The sequence below is a fragment of the Poecilia formosa genome, unplaced genomic scaffold, assembly GCF_000485575.1.
Source record: "Poecilia formosa unplaced genomic scaffold, Poecilia_formosa-5.1.2 Scaffold581, whole genome shotgun sequence".
NCBI lineage: Eukaryota > Metazoa > Chordata > Actinopteri > Cyprinodontiformes > Poeciliidae > Poecilia > Poecilia formosa.
In genome coordinates, this window is record NW_006800520.1 from 236,184 (window position 1) to 237,956 (window position 1,773).

The 1,773-nt window shown below is 42.1% G+C and overlaps 1 protein-coding gene across 4 annotated transcripts in view; it reads right to left on the reverse strand.

Moving 5' to 3' along the window:
• Nucleotides 1-1,773, reverse strand: part of larp1 (La ribonucleoprotein 1, translational regulator) — a 40,774-nt gene that overhangs the window by 24,151 nt on the left and 14,850 nt on the right. For 2 of the 4 annotated variants that reach the window (XM_016665416.1, XM_007541022.2), the window contains exons 2-3: nt 741-805; nt 84-149 (exon numbers count right to left, since the gene is read on the reverse strand). In XM_016665416.1, coding sequence (XP_016520902.1) covers nt 84-149; nt 741-805 — 131 coding nt within the window. Of the gene's footprint in view, nt 1-83; nt 150-740; nt 809-1,773 lie in introns of all 4 variants that reach the window. The other 2 variants (XM_016665415.1, XM_007541021.2) reach the window with 1 other exon arrangement.

Here is a 1,773-nt window from a genome sequence, read left to right on the forward strand (position 1 = left end):
GTCGTACGGCTCACTGTCAGCAGGGGGTCTATAGGCCCCACCCCCCTCTGTAGCCCCGCCCCTTCACCCCGAGCATGCGTTACCTGCATGTCTTTAGTTGCGATCTCTCCTGGAGTTGGCCAGCTGTTGGTGTCGCCAAAATCTCCAACCTGAAACAAAAACAAGAGAGAAATATTTTAAATATCACAAATTTACAAATCTACAATAAAACACAAATAAAGTGACATAAAATATTTTTAAAAATGGCTTTTATTCTGAGATTCATTAAGTTAAAATACGAGAACATAGCCTGAATATTAGAATTAAAATGCAATTTTACCAGAAAAACATCTAAATATTACGAAAGGAAAATAATTTTCATAAAATTACTCCCTTCTAAAATTTTAACTTTATTCTGGTGAAAACATTAGCTTAACACTACATTATATACAACTTCTATGTGGAGCAGGAAGTGAAACAGGAAGTGGAGCAGGAAGTGAAACAGGAAGTGGAGCAAGAAGTGAAACAGGAAGTGGAGCAGGAAGTGGAGCAGCAGATATCGTTTGCTTCCTGGAACCAACTGGCTCTGGCTTCCAGAGGCTTCCAGGCTGTTTCCGGAGCCTGATGGCGGTCAGACTGTGGGCTGCAGGGTCAGAGGTCAGACAGCCAGACGAGCTGCAGCTCCATTCCTGAGCCTCGGCGTTTCTCAGTTATTTTTCCTGCCTTCAGGGGAGCAGAGCTCTAAACACCGAGAATGTTACCTTTCCTCCTCGCCTGGCTTTGGGTGGATTCCCCGCTCTCACCACTTTGGCCGGACCGCTCGACTCTGCTGGAAAACAACGAAAGATGGCCGACATTAAAATGGGATCCACAGGATTTCTGTTTTCCAAAACAAAATTCAAACGTAAAAGAAAGAAAATATGAATTAATCAATCAAATTTTATTTGTATAGCACATTTCAGCAGCAAGGCATTTCAAAGTGCTTTACATAATTAAAAAACGAATTAGTCACCAAACACACATTTGTTTAGAAACCTCACAGTTTTTCTTTTGATAGAAACTCAAAGGTGATTCAGTCTGCTTCCTGTAACAGGTTAGGATCGGCCTATTCAAAACATGTTCATATGTTTTACACTAAATCATTCTCAGATAATCAGGTTTCAGTCTGAGCTGATCTCTGTCACTTTAAATCCAAACAGTTGGGGGCGTGGCTGCTGGCCACGCCCCCAACTGCACAATTATACAACCGTCCATCTTTGAAAAGCATTAGTGGAGCCTCCTGCACAGCTAACCAGAATGCAGCAACAACTAAATTCTTCTGTTTTCCAGCAGCCATTGTACAGAAGAAAACCAGCTGACCAACCGCTGGAATATAGCTGGGGTTGCTAGGTAACGGGCTGCGGTTGCTAGGCAACAGCCCAGTGCCTGCTGATTGTAATGTTATATTCTGAAGATTATTGAAAGGACTTTTTTCCAGACACCAAAAAACATGAACTTATTGCTAAAAACTTCTGTTTTCTTAAGAGTTTGTTCTGTTTTGAAGCAGCTGTTATGTTCATTTCAATCAATCAAGCAATCAATTTTATCTGTAAAGCACCCTTCATGACGGAGGCAGCTCGCTGGAAACGCATAATAAAGGGCATTTCTGAACTGGGTTTGAACCATACAGGGTCTCAGTCTGCAGGTCAAATACCAGAACTGTGAAGTAACTGAAGCTGGTGGGATTCTCGCTTTTGCTCCCATCTCTGTAAGAGGGCTGGTGGAAATTAAAAGCCACGTACCTTCATCTTTTCT